Here is a 20,174-nt window from a genome sequence, read left to right as displayed (position 1 = left end):
CTGCTCATTTGAATCTTTCTATGATGTTGTATTTGTCTTACTGCCCTCTGCTGGTCTGGTGGTGTTTTGCAATCACCTTTTTTTTTCCTCTATACATCATTGTCCTGTTTTGCATAATCTACCTGGGTCTTCCACGGACAAACAAAGGGCCACAGGAACAAGTGAGTTCTGGGGAAAGCTTAAACAAGAAGTAAAAGTTCCTGGACCCAAACGTATCTCCACTGTACTCTAGCATTAACTGATTAGTAGCTGCCAGCTGAGACAAACAACTGTTGGAAGTCCAACAATGTTGTTCTTTTAAGTCCTGTTTATCTAAAATGTCTTAAAAAATGCAGAGTTTAGAAAAGTTTAGAAAAAAGTTAAAAAAAAAAAAAAGATTTGTAGATACTGATATTAACAAGAAACCCACCTTCTCCTTCAGTACATTCAGCTTCTGCGTGACATCCAAAACTTCCGTCTTTAGCTCAGCGCACTGCTTCTCTGAGCTGCTGCATTTCTTTGTGATGTTTTCAAGCTGTGGAAAAACAAAACATTCAACAAAATGAACAATTTTTTGATTGTTGAAGAGTGACAAAAAGAGACAAAACTCACAGTGTGTTCAGTCTGGAGGAGTTTGTCTGACACTTCTTTGTGCTGAGCTTCTTTCTCTGTCAGAGACTCTCGGAGGCTGTTGATGAGCTCCAGCTTCTCAGATGTCTTCGCCAACGTGTTCTCCTTCTCAATGAGGGAACTTTCCAGACACTCCTGCGTGTTACTCAGTCTGACAAAACACAAAAAGATAAGGATGAATAAAAATGTGACAGCATGATGAGGTTTCATCAGTTTAGATTTATAGTTAACGTGATGTTTGTGCTTTTAATCTGCAATGAAGGGGTGAATGTAGAGAAATACTAACTTTGATTTCATTGAGAGTCTTACCCTTTGAGCTGCTCATTCAGGCTGCTCACCAGCAGCTGATGCTTCTCTGCATCTCTGCTCTGTTGACTCCTGAGGCTGGCCAGCTGGCTCTGCAGTTTCTCTGACTCATTCTGTGGTGGCAGGAAAACAAAGATCAATAAGCAGGGATTAAATTCTTACAGCGTGGAAAATGAAATTCTCACTGCACACAGACGTGGACGACAGCAGACCGGCTGGAGAGAAGCATCAAATCAGACTTATGTTATTATCAGTGCTGTTATCATAATCCCCAGACAGACGCTGACATTTATTCCCCCAAAAGGATAATTTTATGTCTTTAATTCTGAGTCCACAAGTGAAGTGTGATTTTGACACCAGGAGGTCTGCCACAGAGCATCGTTTTATATCGAAGCGTGTCACGAGTTAAACAAGCACACCACACCGTTAGCCGTCACCGCCAGAGGTGCTCTCTAGCGCACACAGACATGAGAGACCCAACACACCTGAGAGACCCAAAACGGCTGCTCATCTTCATCTACATCAAACGTCACCTGTGTTAGAAGGCTTTGTTACAGAATCCTACTTTCTGAAGGGTAAACATGCAAAGTCATTCACTCATTGTTATGAAACAGGGGGTCAGTCATTCTAGGGTTTGTAATTTCAGAGCTCAAATGGGTTTTCAGACCAAAAGCAAAGAAAATTTCTGCCCCACAAATATTCATCCCTTCTGAATACAGTCCAGTCACCTCTCCTCCTTCTTCATGAACCATGTCTGGGTGAATGTTCTTGCAACTTCCTACAACCTGAGGCCGACCAGCGCCTGTTTCAAGATGTACTAGCCCGGATCAGTATCAGGATTCCTCAGAAGGACACTAACCTGTCTTTCTGTTTCTGCTGAGTCTCAGTTTCATATGTTCAGTCACTCCTCAGCTGAAATCAGGCGTCATGTACTCAAAATCAATGCATTAGACTGTGATGTAATTGTACTAAGTGCCTTAATAATAATTCCTCAATAACTCAGTCCTGTTGGTGAGTTATAAAACATCTGAATTTCTGCTTTGTTACATCTGTCTGAAAGGAAACAACTGTTTAAATCCTTGTTTTTTAACCTCTTCAAAACAAACCTCCCACAAGTGGCTGCTGAAGGGATTTACATAATCAAGATCAAATCATCAAACACAAAAACCAAACATGCAAGAGTTTTCTTTTGCAGCTGAAAGCTAAGAATATGGTTGTCCGGGTCATCATGCTGCAGGTTTATTCAATCTGATCTCATGAAAAGTTGTGTAATGTGGAGAAAACATGGTTTTAATGTGCATGTGACTGAGGAAAGCTTCAACCTGTGTTTTGGAGATGACTCTTTGCATAATGGCAACAAAACTCTGCAAAAATAAACACGTAAAGCAAGTCTAAAACACTTGGCTATCCTGAAATTTTCCAGTTTTGGGATTTGAAGTATTTAAGAGCCCTCGGGATGAATGGAGCTCAAACTGACCTCCAAACACCAGATATATCTCCATACTCATAACCTTTTGATGCTCATCATGATATTTTTGCTCAAGTCAAAGAAAATGCTTTGCTTTTGGTCTGAACCCACCTTTGGGTAATATTTAATCAGATACTGATCAGACTTAATGTAGGGGCTCACATTCAGAGTATGATGCCAGATGGGATGCCTTCATTACCTGTAATGACTCAATACGAGCCTGCAGCTGCAGCCGATCCTCCAGGTCTTGACAGCGCTCCTCCAGGCTCAGTATCTGCTCCTGAAGCTGGTTCCTCTCCAGCTCCAGCTCCTCCACAACCGAACGTAAACCATCTGGAGTCATCAGAGAGGGGAAGAGGCATTAGAGATGTGCTATGAGGAAATCAAAGTCTGACACAAATGGAAGAGGAAGAGGGAAAGTGGAGAAAGACTAATTCTACGACACAAAGAACCACCAGCACTATACGGGAGGGTCTCTATTACAGGGCACTGAACCTTCGGACAACATACCTCAGGTAAAAGCTTTCAGAGGGGTTAAAGGGAATCGTTTTTGCCTTATAACCTGATGTACTGGGCTGTAACTGTAGGGCTCTGACCTTTTATGCAGCAGACAGCTACCATTTAAATATAAGACAATAAAAAGTCAATTGATGGTCTTTCATTTTGAACCAGACTTAAAATCATGTAAGCTTGCAACGTGCCCCCGGAGGAACAGAAGCTGATAAATTAACTGATTATTGAGGGACAGTGAATAATCCTCCAGGAGACAACATGGGGAAGATTTGAACAAAGCCTCATAGAGGTGAGGTGAGATTTCTTTCTGAATTTCATTTAATACAACCACCTACAAAAGTAGCATGACCAAATCCACGAAATCTAAAGTAGCTGGGAGCTTTTAATACACATTAAATAAAGTGTTTATGTGTTATTTTAAAGAAAAAAATATCTCACTAGACTTCATTTGATCCACATTCATCTGCTACACCCAGAAAAATGTCTTGCTTCAAGAAAAAGTGATGCCTGGATCAGCTGTGTAAAAAAAATCTGATAACAGTGGGTTTTAAAGCAAGTATTTTATTTTTCTCCAGATGAGCAATTCAGTTGTCATTTTCATCCCTTAATAGCTTGAAGTAAGACATTTTTCATGACTTATCAGGTGAATGCCTCTCATGTTAAGTCTAACAGACAGCTTTAGCCAAAAAAAAAAGAAGAAGACATTAACGCTTGCGTAGGTTTCAGTTTATGCAGTGAAGCATTCAGGGTTTGGGCCTGCTTCTTATAAACGGTGACAGCCCTGGCAACAGCAAGGTAAAAGTGGGTAAAAATCTTCAGAAAGATGGAAAAGAAGGAATTCACAATCATGGGGCACAAACGTCTAAGAAAGCACATCCCCTGTGAGGATCTGCTAATCAAAAGGATGTTAATTTACAGTTTTGTTCAATAAAAACAGACAGAGAAATGTACATTCAAGGGTTCAAAGTCTCAACCAAAAAGTACATCAGTCAGTTTTCAATTTAAAGCTCATCTAATTGGTTCTGATTTCTGCTTCATCACACAGTTTTTTTGTCAACTTTGGTGTGGTTGCTGATGTATTTGATGGTTTCTTGAAAAGCAGGATGAGAGGAACAGCAGAAAAAGAGGTGAGCATGCAAACAATGAAAAAACAAAACTTACCACAGATGATCTGGACACCTACATTCATAATATCTCACAAAAATTCAGCAAACAAATCCAATAGGCACTAGCCAGCTCAACCAGCATGCACGTGTCCAACAAAAAAACTGATGGAAATGCAAACTGATGAACAAGTGAGCAACTTCCCATCATATAGAAACTGTCCCAGTTTAAGTTTAAGTGAACATGAGCTGTTCAGCTTTAAGTTCTGATCCCAGAGGTTTGTTAAAAAGGATCCAAATATAGATATCCCCTGACAAATGTTTAAAATACGCCCGGGTTAGATGACAATAAAACACACAAACCCACCAATCCAACATTCATCAAATAAAAAGTTTGGAGTGTTATGGTGAAAACTCAACCCAAAGGCAACTGAAGTCTCCCAAAGGAATGTGCAGATGACCGTGTGCATGCCGGTGTAAACTGTCTAGCGGTTTTCACACCTGTGTCAGGAGAACTGTACTCGGGCCACCAACCTCCCATGTTCTCTCCCTCCATTGGGGTTGTGCTCTCCGAGGTGCTCCGAGGGTCCTGGAACGGGGCCTGCCCGTCAAATTCAAAGTCCTCCTGCGGAGGGGATTGAATTAGAGAATGAAGAGTAGTAGCATCAAGTTGAGGGGGAGTTAAATCTGTGCTTGTGCTGCAGGTGTTGGGAGAAGATGTTAGAGCAGAGGTTCTTAAAGGGAACATACCATGCTTGTTTCTCCTTTTCACTATGCCAGACAAGGATGCCTGCAAAGCATTTCTACCCTCAGTACAAGTCATTTAGTTCCTTCATTTCCCCACAACAGCGTTCTCACTATCCTCAGTTTATGCCATTCTGAAGATCTTGTTGAAACGCTCCGTTTCGAGAATGACCTCCAGTAACCTCGCAACGTCACAGTTCTTTGTGCTCTGATTGGTCAGTTATCAGGGAGGGGGTAGAGCCAGGGGGCGGTTTTTGCAGCATGGCAGTATTTACAAAATTGCCACATTGAATGGGTCAGACCGAGCGAGTTTGCTATTTGCCAAAACTTCACCGTAAGGCATTGATAGTAGTAATAAAATGGTAGAGTGTAGGATAAGTCCTTTTGTATTGGACCCTGAGTCAGACGGTTCTGCAGCCCAGGAGGAAGAAAATCCACCTCGACACAGATCATCTCAGGACGCTTCAGTGTGGTAAGTCAAACCGGTACTGTAACATGTGTAGTTTATGCGTGGAAATAAAGGCAGACTTCACCAATAAACTATTTCTGTAACAGGGCTCCATCCTGCTCCTTCACTTTTCTCTGTCTGTTTTATCCATCATGCTGAAACTGTAGTCTGAAGATCGCCTCTACCGTCAGTTTGTCACTATTTTAATACCGCCGCATTATTGTGGTCCAGGTTCACAGTGCATGTCAGAACAAGCATGCAAATATCACAGTCTCACAAGTATTACGATGTCTGCTAAAACTACAGTGTTTTAACTGCTTATTCATCATGTAAAGCTGAGCTGCTCCGCAGAGCAGAGTCCTTGCATCCAGCACTCAGTCAAGTTAGCCAGAGCTAATAGGGAGCTGTATTTATACTCGGCTCTTGGTGGGTGCATCCCTTAGTGGCGGTTGTGTGACTAACTGACTTCACAGAGGAGGAGCTGCTTTATCAGATTACTCCAATAAAGAGAAAGGATCCTCGTGTCGTCACGAAGGTCAAAATCTCGCGGCCAAATGGCAATGACCTATTTTCAGAGGCATCAAATCTCGTTCTAGGATATCAGAAAAAATATAATATCTAATTTTTTGAAAATTCAGGGGGTGAAAGGTCTTGTTTTCAAATTTATTATATTATATGTAAGTATTAAACCAGGGATCAGCAGGATATGTCCCCTTTAAATGCTTTCAGCCCCCAAAATTGCCATTCCCACAGGAATACACTCACAGGCCAATTCAAAATCAGACAAAAAAGCTTAAGTTACTGCATTCAGCTGATAAGTAGAGACTTTGACTACTGATGTACACATCTTGCTGTGTTTCCAGCGCAACCAGTGATACTGTCATTATCGAAACCTTTTCACCTCAGATGTCTTGGACGAAAAAAATAAGGAAAACAGATCAAATGTTCTCTGTTATAATGGTTTTATATTAAGTCTAACCCCATTCTTTGTTGATATTTTCACAATAAAAGATGAATGATGACGAATTATGAAATTGTAAACAGGTTTTGACATTGGAAGGCATTTCCCGACCCTCACATCCACCTACCTGCAGACTTCGTTGAGCTGGAGCTGTTAGCTTCTTGGCCCTGTGCTGGCCGAGCCCCCGACTTTGAGCCAGCTCCTCCTCCAACTCCTGCTGCCGTGAGGCCAGTGCTGGATCGGAGCAGCCAGGAAAGAACCAGTCATCCTCAATCAGTTTTGTGCCACAGGGAAAGGGGGACGGTTGGTTGGATTGAGGATGTATTTATGGATGGAAGGGGAGGTGGAAATGGGTAAGAAGGAAGGATGGAGGCATGATAGGATACATTTTTGAGGACAGGACGGCAGAGATGGAGGAGAGAGGAGTGTGGTGGAAAAGATGGTGGTGGTGGTTTTGGTGAAATGGGGGATGAGGCACTTCTAACACAAAACATGGACTTTCAAACACAGAGAACATCTGAACAGTGAAAGCAACAATAGAGACAGGCAGTGAGAAGAATGGAGAGACTGATAGAGGTATGGAGAAAGCAAGTTACTTAAACTACGGATATGTTTGCACTTTTATCTTTGCATAAGGACCTGGAAACACTTCAAAAGCAACATCACGGTCAGCCATGCACACCTAACTCGCACAGCAAAGGATGACAGCATTCAAACACGTAGGAGAAGGAAGTAAGACTAGCTGTGGGATGAAAGAGAGTGCTCATTTCTCATGAGTCACCATCGTTTCTCTGCAGCAGGGAGTTATTTAGAGTAACACGGGCAGGTGCAGATCTGAGGAGGGTTCGTTCACAGATTTAATTCTTCTTTCAGTTTTCATTTAGCAGCAAAGGATGCAAGCAGGGAAAGGCCAGATTGATCAGGCTGAACAAAACATGTTCCCATCTGTTTTGTGCCAACAGGCTGATTTTGAGGTGAAGGGGAAGGTAGAGCTCAAAGCAGAGGGTGGGTCAGAAAGAGGAAAGGAGTTCAGTGGGTAAAGAAGCATCAGTGTGTCAGAAGGGATCAGCAGAAACTGGCTCAGTACAAAAGGAAGTTCACTGTGAGAGGAACAGCATTAGGCAGCATCTACAACATGCAACTACTCAGGTGAAATAACATGAATCTGAAGCAGAGTAGAGCCAGCCTGCCTCTTTCTGAGCATGTAGGATCAAGAGAGATATTAGTACGACTCATAAAACTACAACTCTTTTTACAACGATTCCTCTGGTATGATATTTCAAGGTAAAACCTGCTTTTTCAGGGGGTTTCTCCTCTTTAATATGCCTAAGAATGGGATCAGGAAACCTTGACCCAAGACTGAAAAGGATAGAAGTTCAAGAATTACTTCATTAACTTGGGGGATAGGGTGGTTCCAAGTATTTCAACATCTTGTAAATTAGAAACAAAAACTGAGATTTTAATGCTAATCTAAAAGCCACCAGTTCTGATAAACAAAATAGTTCATTTAAAAACAGGAGTTAAAGGTCTAATATTACAGCAAATGTTTATTTTTCTTCTCTTACTGCCCTTTAATTTCTACATTTCAATTCAAAACATGTGCCTAAAACACAAAACACACGTTAAATAAATGTGTGCCTCCATACAAAAAAGTCAACAAGGTTTCCAACAGTGAGCTTAAACTGATGTTTTTCTCCATGGGGTTTGGTGCAGTTTGAGGATGTAATGCAAAAGCTGTTTTTTGGCTTGTCAGTGTGCACAAATCAGCACCTGAGTGGATGATCAATTATAATTTCAATCTAAAAACTCTGCTCATTTGGCCTTCATTTGATCAGCTATCATTAAAGCTCCTGTAAAGATCCACTATGATTGTGGTGATCCTGGCGCCCCATGTGGTCAAAGTGTTACCTCCTATCTTTTAGCTGATCTTAGAAGATACAGGTGTAAAAATCTACAGAAAGAAAATGAGAATCTTGCTGCTGATGGTCTCATTTGCTTTGTAGATCACAAAAAAGCCCTTACTAAAACATTTAATCTGTTTCATAACCACTTAAAAAAACCTTGCAAGAGCTCTAAGTTGATGAATCACGCAATCAGTGGAAAATATCTTTTTTTATTGCTAGTTAAGGATTTTCCCTCCACTACAGCAAAGAAGCTAAACAATTCTAGAGTATTAGTATTTAATCTCATTAAGATATTATTTGTAGCTTTAACTTTGATAACTCTGTACTCATTTTAAAAAGCATGCAAGTTATCACTCCCCTAAAAGCCTCAACAGCACACCTTCAATCCACTCCTAATCTCAGCATTTCCACAAACTGGAAAGAAAAAGGTAGAAAGCGATTAGTTCCCAGAGTTGCTAGACCTGAAATGACCCAAAAAGGCTTGATTGAGTTCACTGCCAAAGAAGAAATAAAAGAGGTGACAGAAGAAAGAGGGGGGCTTAACATTCCTGTTAGTGGTGAAGTTGAATTAAAAACACTCGAGCGAAAAATTGACTCGAGAACTCATTCAGAAAAGTGTTAATCACTGTAAGGGCTTTAAGCTTTGGAGTCTGACGAGTAGTTCATTAATGTCTACCCCACTTCACAGAGTAATCACTTATTTCTATGAATTCTGAAAAGTTTTGGGAGGATGTTGGTGAATGAGGCGCACAGAGAGTCAATAATGTTTTTGAAAGTGTGAAGCATCTAAAGCAGAGAACCTCTTCCTGGAGTTAGTGCTGATCTATCCATCCCATCAGAAAAGAAGAGAGAGTTGTTTGATTACGTTTGAAGGTGTTATTCTGGTAGATTACTCCAGTGTTTTAGTGTGGTCACACCAGAAATCGATGTGAAGAAGACACAGGAGGACAGGAGAACAGAAAAGAGTGGAAAAGAAGAGGAACAACACAGGAGAGGAGGCGGAGGAGAAGGAGGGAGGAAAACAAAACAGCAGACCCTGAAGTGCAGCCTGGCCCTGTACTACCTGCAGCTCAGCCCAGCAGAGGTTAAAATCAGGGGAGCTGCAGGCAGTACAGCAAACAGGAGCTGCACTGGAGGTTTAGAGGAGCCTGCATGCACAAAACTGATGGGAAACTGTTCTGTGTGGCTGCTCCCATCCCTGGAGCAGGGGCTGGAGAGGGAGAGTGTGAGGGGAGTCGGAGGTCCATGAGATGGGAGGCACCACAGGGGTAATGCTCCCCGTAAACAATGGTGAGGAAGGGAGGGAGAAATTAAGAGAAAGAAAGTAATGTTCAGTCAGACAACAGAGGACACGTGGTCAACAGTAAAACACAAACTCTGATCTGATAAAAACATGCTGCTGGTGCAGGTGGAGGGTGTAGGGACTTTAAAAATGAACAGTGCATGACCTAAGACCGGTGTTCCTGAAATACTGTCCTCTCACACTGAAGGAACTGAAATCTAAAAAAAATCACAACTGTTTGTTGTGAAAGAGCAAAAAAAAACTTTCAGTAGGTCAGAAAAAATCCCTTATCCTGACTCTAAAAATATGAGTCAAGAAACTCAACAAGTACAGATGTTTTTTTACGCTTCACAACCAATTCAGGCATCATTTCCGTCTTTTTTTGGACTTGTCAGGTGAATAAGGCTAATTTCAAATCTAATTTTGACCAAAAATTAGTCATTAACACTTGCTTAAATTGCATTTTTTTTAGTTCATTCCTATCAATTTGGGTAGTTATAAATTCAAATTTCTGCTTACTATATAAAAAATGCATATGAAACCTGACACACAGAACCTGGGAATATTTTCATTAGACTTGAACTTAATTTAAATAAATATAAACACATCCTGTGTTTTGCTAACAGTATTTAAAAAGGTTAACCTGTACTAAAATGTATGCAGCCTTACAAGTAACAGCATGATTGTTCAACAAAAACACACAGGCGATGAGTGCATGTTTAACTTTGCAAAACTTGCAACTTATAGTGACCTGGGAAAGCAATGATTTGATGGGATTTGGAACAAAGGGTTTTATCTTGTTTGTGCAAAATTACCACAATAATTAATCCAATTAAATATACTCTCTATGCCTGTGTTGTGATGAAGATGAAAGAATATTTAGAGTAACAGAGGAGGGGTCTTGGAACCGGTTTTCATTTGTACAAGTCATCCTGCAAGCTGCTGAGATACAAGTGCACAGGGACTGTTGACAAAGAAAACTGAAAATAAATGTGCCTTCACTTCACAATAGACAAGTAAATGGTAGGAATAAGAGCCTATTGTTGGAGGCAGTTTAAGTCTTGAAGTTGTGGTAGTTTGATTTAAAGAAGTTTGTTGATAACTTTTTCTGACTGATGGTTTCTTTACAGAAACAAAACACACACATAGTGAGTAGACACTAGTCTGTGTGTACTGAAGTGCGCTGACATCTGCATTGCAAAAAGAGCAGACTAACCCCATCAATGACTCAAAATCACTTCCCATTAGCATGAGCTGGTATCATCCTCCAGTGAAAGGCTTACCCTCTCTCTCCTCCTCCATGTGGCTGATGCGGAGAGCCAAGGCAGCTTTCTCCTCCTTGGCCCGGTCTCTGGCGCTGACTGCTTCGGCCACCATCTCCTGCCACTCCAGCACCTGGCTCTGAGTGTCGTCGGCACTGCCGGACTCACTCGTCTGATTAGATTAGAGGCAGAGGAGAAGTTACAGAGAGCCCAAAACAAGCGGAGGTAAGTTTGAAAGACAGGCTGGATACCTGAGACGCAGCTCTCTTGGTAAACTGCTCCAGGTCTGCTTGTAGTGTCCTCTGCTGCTCCTCGTAAACCACCAGCTTAGCCTCCAGCATTTCTACCAGAAAGTAACAGAAACACAGTTTGTATTGGTATTAAAACTACAAATGACTAAATATTTAAAAAATAAGAGTAGATTAAAAGCATTAGGGTTAAAGATTAGCACCATTGCTAGCTTTGAGCTCCTCATATTGCTCCACTTTCCAGAGGTTTTCCTCCCTCTCCTCCTCAAGCGCTGTTATTTGACTCCTAAGAGCATTCAGGTCCGGAGGAGCAACCCCAGCCTGCAGAGCACAAATTAAAACTCTTTCAAATTATTTCTCTTTATCATATTTCCCTCAAGCTTTTTAGCTATGTAGAAGAAAGCTCTTAAAGACACATGACAAAAAAAGTGCACAATCAAATTAAAAATAATCATGACCTGGCTCTTCTTTAACTCCTCCTCCAGCTGTCTGATCCGAGTTTTTGACCAGGCCTTCATTTTAAGGAATTTTGCCTCCGATCTGCTTGCGTCTTCCGTTTTTTGCTTCACTTGAGCTACAAAAAAACGTGGAGAGAAAAAAAGATTGTCAGCAAAGTCTATCTCAAGTCAACATTATATTTTTTTGAACGGGGAGACTCAAGAAGACAAAAAACCTTCGAGCTGAGTTATCCTTTCAGTTGATGCTGAATCTGCCGGCATACTTCCTCCTCCTGAAGCCTCCGTACTGACAGGTGGCGCTGCTGACTGAGCCCTCCTCAGCTCCTCCAGCTGCCCTATGAGATCCTGCCGTGTTTGGGCCATCTGGGCCTCATGCTGCTCGGTCATTCGTTGCACCTCTGCACGCTGCTTCTCCATCAGGTCGCGGAGCTGTGCTCTCATCACATGCTTCTCCGCCTCCATTTTGGATTCCAGGCTCTCTCGCTCGACTTGTAGCCTTCGCAGCCGCTCTGTGAGCTCCTAAGTTAGAGGAAAGAGACAAGAATAAGGCACAGATTTGATCTACATTGAATAAAAGACAATATTCCTCCACACAAGCCAGAAACAGAGAGAGAAGCTGTTACCAACCTTTATCTGTTGGTCCCTGCCGTCCACCTCTCCCTGGAGAACATCGATGACCTGAGTTTTACCCAGCAGCACTTCTTCTTTCTCATGAAGCTTCTGTTTCAGAGCTTTCAGGAGCTGTAGAGGGGAGAAAATGAAGTTCTGTAAATTTTGAAAAATACAAAGTAGCAAACTTTATATGGTATTCAAAGCCTGCAGTCTGATTTTGTTTTAGAAGTAAATACTGTCACTACCTGCTCCAGGTCTGCACTGGCATCAGACTTTGCTGCAAGCTTGAAGAGCTCCTGTTCATGCATCTGGTTGATCTCCATCAGCTGGTTATCTTTCTGAATGATGATATCTTTGAAAGTCTGGATCTAGAAATTAAACAAAAGGTGTGTCATCAGATATAAGCAAAAGCAGGCATGAAAACATTCACAAAACATCTGCAAACTCCCACAGAGATATTTTAGGATAAGTAATTATTTCCTACAAGCTACACCACAAGATATACTGAACATTTTAGTAGATGACAGGAGAATTTTGCTTCTTTTAGGCAAAACAAATTAAAGAGATTTGTGCTGCAGCAGCAGAAACAACTTCCTCCAACTTCTAAATGCATCATTTTTGTTAGGGATAATTAATGGCACTGCAGAAAAATGCGCCTCTCCAAAAACAAATGTGCAAAAAAAACCTGATGCAATCCGGCAACAATTTTTTACTCGCAAGGAAAAACAGAGTTTACTGTTATTGCAAATTTGTACTTTTGACACCACATAATGAGTAACTAATTCATTCTTTTATATGAAATTTTGGATTAAGTTTGATTATTTTCCAAAATTGTAACTTTGTTGAATTCTCTTTGATGTTTTTGAGCATGTCTGTCTTTATAAGACAGAAAAGCCTAAGTAAGAAAAAATCTGGCAAGGAGTAAAACTAGCTTCCTCAAATGAGGACATTTGCCATGATGAGCTGTAACAAATGAGAGACATGAAAAATAAAAGTAGGGAAAAGATCATTGGTATTATGTGTGATTAAAAAAACATGAAAAATGATGAAAAAAAGAAATTTGAATCAAACCTAGAGATAAACATCTTTACCTGCATGCATTTGAAAAAAAAAAACCTCTGTGCACTAAAACAGAAATCTACCAGAGTAAAAACTGAGTTTTGAGACCTACGTTCTGTTTGTACATGCTCTCCTTCTGACTGTACTGCTCCTTCTCTGAGTCCAGCAGCTCTTTGAGGCTGTCCGCCTGCTCCTGCAGCAAACTGAAGCGCTCCTCAGACTCGCCCACCTTCCTGGTCAGACTCTGCACCAGCAGCTGCAGCTCCTGCATCGCTCCAGTCTCCTCTGTCACCTGAGGATGTACAGCAGAGTAAAAATATTTAGTAAGCATTCGTTATGTCTTTTAGGTTCATTTCCAAATGATGAAATGAATGTGGATATCTTCCGTGCTAGTTTTAAGCTGCAGCGTTTGACCTTTTCCTGCGGTGGCAGTGCGACAGGCTGGTCTCCTGCTAACGCTGTTTGAAGGTGAACAATGTAAGCCTCTTTTTCTGCCAGCTTCCTGTCTTTCTCTGTCAACATGGCGTCCATATCTTCGCCTCGCTGCCGCTGAAACTCAACCTCCTTCAGCTGGAAGAGAGAAGCAACGCTGCTCATTAGAAATCTGAGAACAGATCCTGTTTGTAGCCCCACTTGGATCTCACTCTGTAAATGTAGACCTGTAAGTTGATTTCTCCTGACACACCAAGCTTCTCTTTTAGTTTCTCCATTTAGATGCAAGAAATGAAGGAAGTAAATCAGAGAAATAACAAGCAAGATGGGAAAACCTTCCATATCAATGACTAATATATCAAGTTTAATAGTAAACAGAAACTTCAAAAGTATCTTGAAAAACACCTCAAGTCTCCAGTTTGCTGTATATATTCTCAGTAAAACACTGGGCCTGTGTGGCTTTTATCAGAGATGCAGATTGTGTATCCATTGAGCGTGAAACACACCCATCTCACACGCACAATGAGCTCATATTTCAACCATATCAAGTCACTAACTATCACATGCCCTTAAAGGTCATTCGATTATTCGGTAACTTGTGGCCTACTTTTTATATCACAGTGATAAATAACTGTGAATATAGCTGTAATGGCTGCAGAAAGCATCCCCTAAGCAAGAAATGTGGAAAACATAAAGGTAAAGGTGTATTACCTTGTGGTCGAGCTCCTCCACTTTTTGTGCAAGCTGCTGCTCCAGATCCTCCACCTTCTTCTTCAGCAAAACAATCTTTCCCCGGCTGGCCTGATCCCCTCCTCCCTCTGATGAGCCCTACAGAGAGACACAATACAAAGCTGTAAAAAAGGAAAACACTGGACTCTGTTTACCACATGCACACTCAATGGGATGCTCATATTGCTCTGTAACATATAAGAAACAACAGCTTCATACACCAGAGGTTCATACTCCAGAGTGACTTTCCACTGGAGTTTTGGAGCCCCCTGGTGGTTAAACAGAAAAACATTTATTGATGCTGTAATTTTGAATACCTTTTTGCCGTGTGTTGGCGTGCCTGGACTCCCTTGTTGCTTCCTCAGCTCCTCCAGCTGTGAGGTGAGGGACGTCACCTTAGCTTTGTTCTGCAGGCGTAGCTTTGACAGTTTGCTCTCACATGTCTCCTTCTCTGCCTGAATCACACAATATGTTTCATGTAACATCATATAAAAAGCTTTGAACGGAATAAATCCTCAGAGATGCTACCAAAGAGTTGCTCCAGCTGATGATGGGCTGGATTGGAATGCCTGAACTCTAACCTTACATACCTGTCTCTCTTTTATTGTGAAGTAAACTTTAACTTGGGAGTTTAATAGTTAACAGAGTACAGTTAAAACTGATTTATCTTCACTAGTTACAAACATGAGTTCCTCTGAGCGGGCCTTTCTGCATGTAGAGCTCAGAAAATCAAATAAAAGTATTTAGGTCATGTCTGAACTTTTGGAATCATCCTGTCAGAACCGCCCAGTTACAGAAGTAAACACAGGCTCCCTGCTTATTAAGGACAGACATGGACCACTCTGTCATCATATCTGCAGTATGTTCCACTGCAAATATTTAAACAGTAACTGTTGTAAAGGTGAAATTTATGCACATTATAGGCCACAAGTTAATGACAGAGACAGAAAGACAAAACCCAAAGCATTTTCTTTGTGTAGTGAGGTTTAGATAATCAGAAAAGGGGTTCAAAACAAAGTTGGACCTGAGTAATAACATGTGGAACAAAGAAATCCCACAACCTCTTGGACTTCATTATGCTATACCCCGTCTGCGGCTATATTAACAGACACAATTTATCTAAAAAACACAAATCACATTCAAGGTTTTATAAAAGAAAAGGTAACCAAATGACTTTCCTGCTTCGATAAATAATAAACCAATACATCTTAAGCAATTCAGGGATCTGATCTCACCTTGAGTTGGTCATCTTTGGAGCGAAGGGCTGCATCTTTCTCTCGAATCAACTCCTTCAGCTGAGTGACAAGCTGCTCAGTTTGAGCGAGCCGCTCTGCCATTTCTTCCACAGCAAGCTCTCCACCTGCTGCAGCACCCCGGGGAGAGCCCGGGCCCTAGGGAGGAGGAGGAGGAAGACGGGTGAGAGGTTAGAAAGTGAGCAAAGGAAAACTGTGTTTGTGAAACTATGCACATCCGGGCTAGACTGAAATACACCTGAGGCTGGAATAAGTGTTGCAGTGTTTGTCTGTGTATTGTTTTCAGAGAACCAGCAGAGAGCAGAGACAAAAAAAACCTCATCTGGAGCTGATCTTCAGTAAATTTCCAGCATTAAAGTTTGTTTACTAAACCATATGGGACACGAGAACAGAGCACAAGATGACTGCAGAATATATATAAATGAAAAAAGGTGGTTTGGGTTATCTGAAGAGGACCTGAAAGGGGACGTTCAGGATCTATAGGTTCAGATCTAATTCAGCAGTACTCTATTTGTTTTATTTGACCTCTACAGAGAAATTACCAACCCAAATCCTTGTGTTGCACAAGAAATAAGTCATTAAAAATATTGGCAGCATACACAAAACCTTTGTTGTTCTCTTTCCACCATGCATGAAAAAAATTGTCAGGGAAATCTGCTACCTGGATCCAAATTATCCACAGAGGTCAACTCTTCCTGAATACAAAATAACCGCTGAATAAACCAGAGAAGCACGGATAACAAAGCGGTTTAATAGTAAAGATCTGTTTTTGTCTGATGCTTCTCTTCAGCAGTTAAAAAATGTCTGGAGAAGCTGCAAGATGAGCTGTCATCAGCTTTGTGTCAGCTTGTTTCTCTGTTGACAGAAATCCATCATTCATTGAAAGTCCATAATTCAAAATGTCAAGGTGTCAATACTTGGTACAAAAGAAATGACTGTCTATAAATGTTTGTGTGTCCCCTGACAGGCTCCTTGAGGGGATATGAATATAAAGAACATACAAATTATCAACAAAATTTGGGACTAAAGTAGGCTGATTGAGGAATTTAGTGAGCCAAATATTAAATAAATATATAAACTTCCATTTTTTTGGCTCCTTTCAATAGTTTTAGTTCGTATAAGGGGTCATAATCTTATTCTTCTTCTGTATGTGCCAGCTAACATGACTCAGTGATTACAAACCAGGCTGGCAGAGCTGATATGGCTTTGTTTTTGAATCATGATTACATGTCTCATCAGCTAGAGATACGCATGTAGGCTGTGGAGCTGATAGAATGGGGCTGATAGAGGGATTAAGTTGGAGCAGCCGTTCCCCCTCACAGGAAGTGTGAGCCCCGATTGTCTAAGTCAAAGTCCTGTGCTCAGCAGTCTCTATAAATCCACTCTATATGGACAGGACAGACTGCAGAGCGTTCAGTGGGTTTCCTTGCAGCCATTTAAGTGGCCAGAGCTAATACTGAATTATTCATGAAAATGGCTGCATTCTGTGAAATTATGACTGAGTGAGTGGTGAGAAGAAGTCTTGAGTAGAAAAGTGGAGACTGACAAAAGCATACACACATGTTGTTAGACATGTTACTCAAACAGAATATGACTGTTTTGAATGAGGATGAGTCACTGTGGGAAAAGTATGTTGATACCGACCTCAACACACTAATCCTTATCCAGTGACCAGCATGGCAATGTGACCAAGTGTGTGTGCACATGTACTCACCATAGAGCCAGGCTCTCCCTCTTCCCCAGAAAACCATTTCAGCATGGTTTCACTTCAGAACTGAAACATAAACACCCTCAATCAGTGATTACTCCACAGTAACTTAAGTTATTTTCAATGTTTTGCCCATCTGTAGTGTGCGTGGTAGGTCTGATAGATCTGGAAGGTCAGACTATTTAACAGAGAAAGTTCCTTCATCCTGCATCAGTAGCAAACACATCTTAAAATACAGTCAGGCCCTGCTCCTTCTTTTCCCCTACTTTAAATTATTTACAGCTACTCTAGATTAGCTGGTCATAGCTGAAGGAGTAGTCACTTCAGGTTAGTTCATGTAGCAACCTGACTACCAGGCCTCCTGAGGCAGGCCAAGTCAGGTGACTGTTTGAAAATAGGCCAAACAAAGAAATGGAGACCTAATCCCACAGTTTTTTTCACTCCACTGGCTGCACAGTATTGTTCCGGACCAGACAAACAAGTGTGTCCCCCACAGTCTTTGACCACTTTACAGGCTAAACTGGCCTCGGCTTCAGGTCTGAGTACACACTAACAGGGTGCAGGATAAGCCAGACTCATTCAGCTCTCTGAACAGTCCAGCCCATGTGATGCAGGGAAAAATCAGGTCAAACTGGTTTGCTCACACATTCCAGTCCAAGCAACAGAGCCCGACATGACACTTTGGATGTCTGCTGTCTCTCCTGATAATCACAATCAACTAAAACGTACAACGTCAAAAAGCTATTATCAACAATAGACACCAACAAAGAGATACGATGTATGCACAAACTTTTTTTCGCTTACTATAAATTTTAAGCTGTTATAACTTAACATAAGGGACTCATAATGATACGTGAACTTAAAGCCGAAAAAATAGAATGACAGCTCCTGCAATGAGATGCTAAAGCTATTCAAACAGACCTGTAGCTAGCTGCTGCCCTTTAATTCTGTCTTTCAGCTCGGGTAACAGTCGCTTTCAAAGGTCTCCAAACGCAGAAAGCTCCAAAACTTGCAATAAAAAAATCAGTTATTCTCCTCTGAAAAACATTTTACTATTATTACACAAATAATTAAAAAGCTTTCAATTAAAAAACGATGTGCTTAACATTGGCTAAGCTATTAGCTCGCACCTGCTAATGCTTTTCTAACGTCAGCTTTAAGCGCATCAAGGCTCTTTGAGAAGCAAAAACTACAAACATCCACTAAAATAAAGCCTCTAAGGTTAAGATATGCGTCTGTGACTCAGCCAGATATTCAAAAATACTCATTACTAATTGGAATACACATTACTCTAGCCAGCTGACATCATGTCCTCAGCTATATAGCTACATGCTAACTGTGCTGGCACTGAATTACATCTTGACTCCTCGCGTGATAAGTTAGCTCAGCCAAGCAGCTCACGGCTTATAAAATATCCATGTAAAGTGCTTACTGAATTCACAACTTCATGAAGAGTCCACCCGAAGCCTCACAACGTCGACAAAATCCCGTGTAATCACATTTTGATACAGAAAACGACGGGGACAGAGATATGCATTGGTCACGTTTGTCAACAGACAACTGGGAGGAACGTGCGCATGCGCAGGTCTGTCACGGTGCCGGAGGAAATCCATACATACGCTTGTGTAGGCATTAAAAGCTTTAAAAACAAAATAATGTGCATGATTCAAGTGATTTTTTTTCTTTTAAGTTTTATTATACCGGATTTGTTAACGAATATTGTTTTATTTTCATTTCTTTTAGCTTAACATTATAAAAAGTATTGAACTGTATGATCAAAGAGGCAACAGGCGACAAGATTATCACACCCTGCTCCTTTGTTTTAGTAGGGACCTCTGCAAAAATAATTTGTATTCTTTTCTTTATATAAACAATAAACACACACACACACACACACACACACACACATATATATATATATATATATATATATATATATATATATATATATATATATATATATATATATATATATATATATATATATATATATATATATATACACACACACACACATTAGTTTATCAAATGTTTTGTATTTATAATTTCATATTTTGAATTGATACTTTAAAAAAAAAAAAAATTGACGTTTATTTTCTATTTATGTAGAAGTGCCAGTCTCTGTTCCTGGGAACACAGGAGTTATGGGCCATAAAACCAAAGAAGAGAGCTGAGAGATTCCCTTTTAGGAAACTGTTAGACTTTTTTTTTTTTTTTTTTTTACAGCTGCGTTTAATGTTGTGCTTTATCCAGCTTTCTTTGTATTCCTTTTTCCTGATATATATGACAAAATAAGCCATACATAAGGCAAACTTACACTTTGCCTTCTGATAATGCTTGGTGTTGGTTGAATTTCAAATGCTAAAAGTAACTTCAGCATCTTTCAAACTGAGGGTTAGTCAGGGCTATAACACCTGTAGGCCTGCACTTATCAGTGTCACATTCACAGAGCTCTGCTCTCTGTTGATGTGTATTTATCGAGTGAGCTCCAAGGAATTGATAAGATGACAATGCAGACAGGAGATGACATGTAGAAGCTTTTTCTTTTTCAGTTTCCAGACATTCATTTGTATTAAACTGGTCAAACAAACATTTATTCAGTAGAACAATATATCAAATTAAATGAAAATAATGTTAGATTTAGGTGTTTATGTGTTCTATATGATCAGTATTCGTTTGCAAAGTCTCAAGCCCACAAAACACCAACAGGTCTTCATAGCTTTAGTGAAATTTCAGTTTCTTTCCAAACTCATCTGCTCTTATTTGGATAACCAAGCTGCTTGTAGTGCGTCAGCGTCAACTTGAGACCCCGTGGGTCATTTTACAGAAAGAGTTAATCCCATGTACTAATCTCAGTCTTTAAGACTCTTTACCTAATGGTATGATATTCATCTGCTGCACAAACATATGCCCCCATCCATCATGGTCACGTTTCTACGAGTCTACTGTTAGAAAATGTCTGTATCTGAAATTTCAAAACTAACACAAGCACATTCAAACTGACCAAAGCTTGTAAAGTAATATGATTGTGTGGATCTTTAATCTATACCTGTGAAACTGAAACATGTCATACTG

At 40.6% G+C, this 20,174-nt stretch overlaps 1 protein-coding gene across 1 annotated transcript in view; it reads right to left on the bottom strand.

The window, feature by feature from the left end:
* Positions 1 to 18,665, bottom strand: part of LOC141787521 (uncharacterized) — a 35,547-nt gene extending 16,882 nt beyond the window's left edge. Inside the window, exons 1-21 of the mRNA XM_074665996.1 lie at positions 18,532 to 18,665; positions 17,106 to 17,165; positions 15,374 to 15,529; positions 14,456 to 14,593; positions 14,121 to 14,237; positions 13,392 to 13,547; positions 13,090 to 13,269; positions 12,164 to 12,286; positions 11,934 to 12,047; positions 11,522 to 11,825; positions 11,307 to 11,422; positions 11,052 to 11,169; positions 10,852 to 10,943; positions 10,622 to 10,772; positions 6,280 to 6,386; positions 4,501 to 4,624; positions 2,583 to 2,716; positions 1,401 to 1,448; positions 919 to 1,028; positions 592 to 760; positions 410 to 514 (exon numbers count right to left, since the gene is read on the bottom strand). Coding sequence (XP_074522097.1) covers positions 410 to 514; positions 592 to 760; positions 919 to 1,028; positions 1,401 to 1,448; positions 2,583 to 2,716; positions 4,501 to 4,624; positions 6,280 to 6,386; positions 10,622 to 10,772; positions 10,852 to 10,943; positions 11,052 to 11,169; positions 11,307 to 11,422; positions 11,522 to 11,825; positions 11,934 to 12,047; positions 12,164 to 12,286; positions 13,090 to 13,269; positions 13,392 to 13,547; positions 14,121 to 14,237; positions 14,456 to 14,593; positions 15,374 to 15,529; positions 17,106 to 17,150 — 2,607 coding nt within the window. The 5' untranslated portion in view covers positions 17,151 to 17,165; positions 18,532 to 18,665. The remainder of the gene's footprint in view (positions 1 to 409; positions 515 to 591; positions 761 to 918; positions 1,029 to 1,400; positions 1,449 to 2,582; positions 2,717 to 4,500; positions 4,625 to 6,279; positions 6,387 to 10,621; positions 10,773 to 10,851; positions 10,944 to 11,051; positions 11,170 to 11,306; positions 11,423 to 11,521; positions 11,826 to 11,933; positions 12,048 to 12,163; positions 12,287 to 13,089; positions 13,270 to 13,391; positions 13,548 to 14,120; positions 14,238 to 14,455; positions 14,594 to 15,373; positions 15,530 to 17,105; positions 17,166 to 18,531) is intronic.
* Between the last annotated feature and the right edge of the window lie 1,509 nt (positions 18,666 to 20,174).

Source organism: Halichoeres trimaculatus, unplaced genomic scaffold (genome assembly GCF_033239565.1).
Source record: "Halichoeres trimaculatus isolate MK-OKI-2021-1 unplaced genomic scaffold, fHalTri1.1 fHalTri1_scaffold_3, whole genome shotgun sequence".
NCBI lineage: Eukaryota > Metazoa > Chordata > Actinopteri > Labriformes > Labridae > Halichoeres > Halichoeres trimaculatus.
The sequence above is the reverse complement of the archived record's forward strand: the minus strand, read 5'-3'. Positions and strand labels throughout refer to the sequence as shown.